This window comes from Phytophthora parasitica (genome assembly GCF_000247585.1).
Source record: "Phytophthora parasitica INRA-310 unplaced genomic scaffold supercont2.127, whole genome shotgun sequence".
NCBI classification, from domain to species: domain Eukaryota; phylum Oomycota; class Peronosporomycetes; order Peronosporales; family Peronosporaceae; genus Phytophthora; species Phytophthora nicotianae.
The window spans coordinates 38,699-39,803 of record NW_008649113.1 but is presented as its reverse complement, the minus strand read 5'-3'; the positions used below and the strand labels follow the sequence as shown (position 1 = coordinate 39,803).

The 1,105-nt window shown below is 52.0% G+C and overlaps 1 protein-coding gene across 1 annotated transcript; it reads right to left on the bottom strand.

The window, feature by feature from the left end:
• Nucleotides 1-336: 336 nt before the first annotated feature.
• Nucleotides 337-705, bottom strand: PPTG_24608 (hypothetical protein; the record flags this gene model as incomplete). Its single annotated transcript, XM_008917966.1, has 3 exons — nucleotides 337-461; nucleotides 545-590; nucleotides 682-705. 3 exons carry the CDS (start codon nucleotides 703-705, stop codon nucleotides 337-339), a joined length of 195 nt encoding a protein of 64 aa, XP_008916214.1.
• Nucleotides 706-1,105: the final 400 nt, after the last annotated feature.

Below are 1,105 nucleotides of genomic sequence, written 5' to 3'. Positions count from 1 at the left end.
CCGCCACACAGTCGTACCACCACCAGCATGTTACCCAAGCTGTGGTATTTTTGGTCTTCCACACCATTCGAAGTTGCCGACCCCAGTCGATGCAGACCTCGAGCAACAGCCTCGCCCCCAGAGCAGCTTTGGTGGTATCCAGGGCGCCATGGAAGCGGTACAAGTAGTGAACATCAACACCGTTGCTGCCTGCTCCTGTGCTACCGATGCTGCGACGTTTTCAATGTGAATAAGGAGCGTTGCTAGCGAGACCACAGTGCGACATTGAGGTTCGAGTCGGTGAACCCGCTCTCGCTCTTAAAGGGCTGGCCACGCAGCGTCTGTAGTTGTGCATACTCAAAATTCCGGCAGCACCTCCTTCAGCGTGGTGACGGAGAGTGTGACATACAGCAGGTAAGGAGCCTTGTGGCCAGCCAGAACTTTGCTCACACTCTGGCCCTCGCGGCCAACATACGCGAAAGCTTTGGTGAGCGAGTCCAACAGCCAAGACGTTCCATGTGTGGGGATTCATTAAATCGGGAACTGTGGCGACGCGTTCGCGTACGCAGCTGAGCCACGACGCAAGGAGTGGCTAGTGAGTCCGGGGCCGGCTAGGAAGACATGGGGGCGGAAGCCTTGGTCAGTCGGACGGACACCAGGGTGATGAGATCGTTTATATTATTATTTGCATTAGGTCTTTACGCTCTCCGAGCCAAGCAATGACATGACCTTGTTAAGCGCGTCCTGCTGTGCGGGGGCAAATTCGCGAACACTGGGTGTTCCATCCTCGCGGAGGATACCGTCAACCGACTTAAGTGCGGGACCGACTAACAATGCAGCGAGACTGCCGTAGCTAAGCGTCAGAGAAAGACGTACGACTCAAAGTGGTCCTAAAACTCGGTTCTTTTACCGAAGGAAACTTGCAGCCCAAGAGCCAGAGCTCAAAGTTAGTAAGTACACAATTACTTTATGCTTCAAAACCAGAATTGTTTTATTTATTGTTACTGCGGCCAAGCGGCTATCTATGTTTAACTATCTAGCATAGTTAAACCTAATCACATGCATATCGTGTGATCCTCATCCTATGCATGTTAACTCTACGAGTCATGTACTGAGAGTCTGTTCA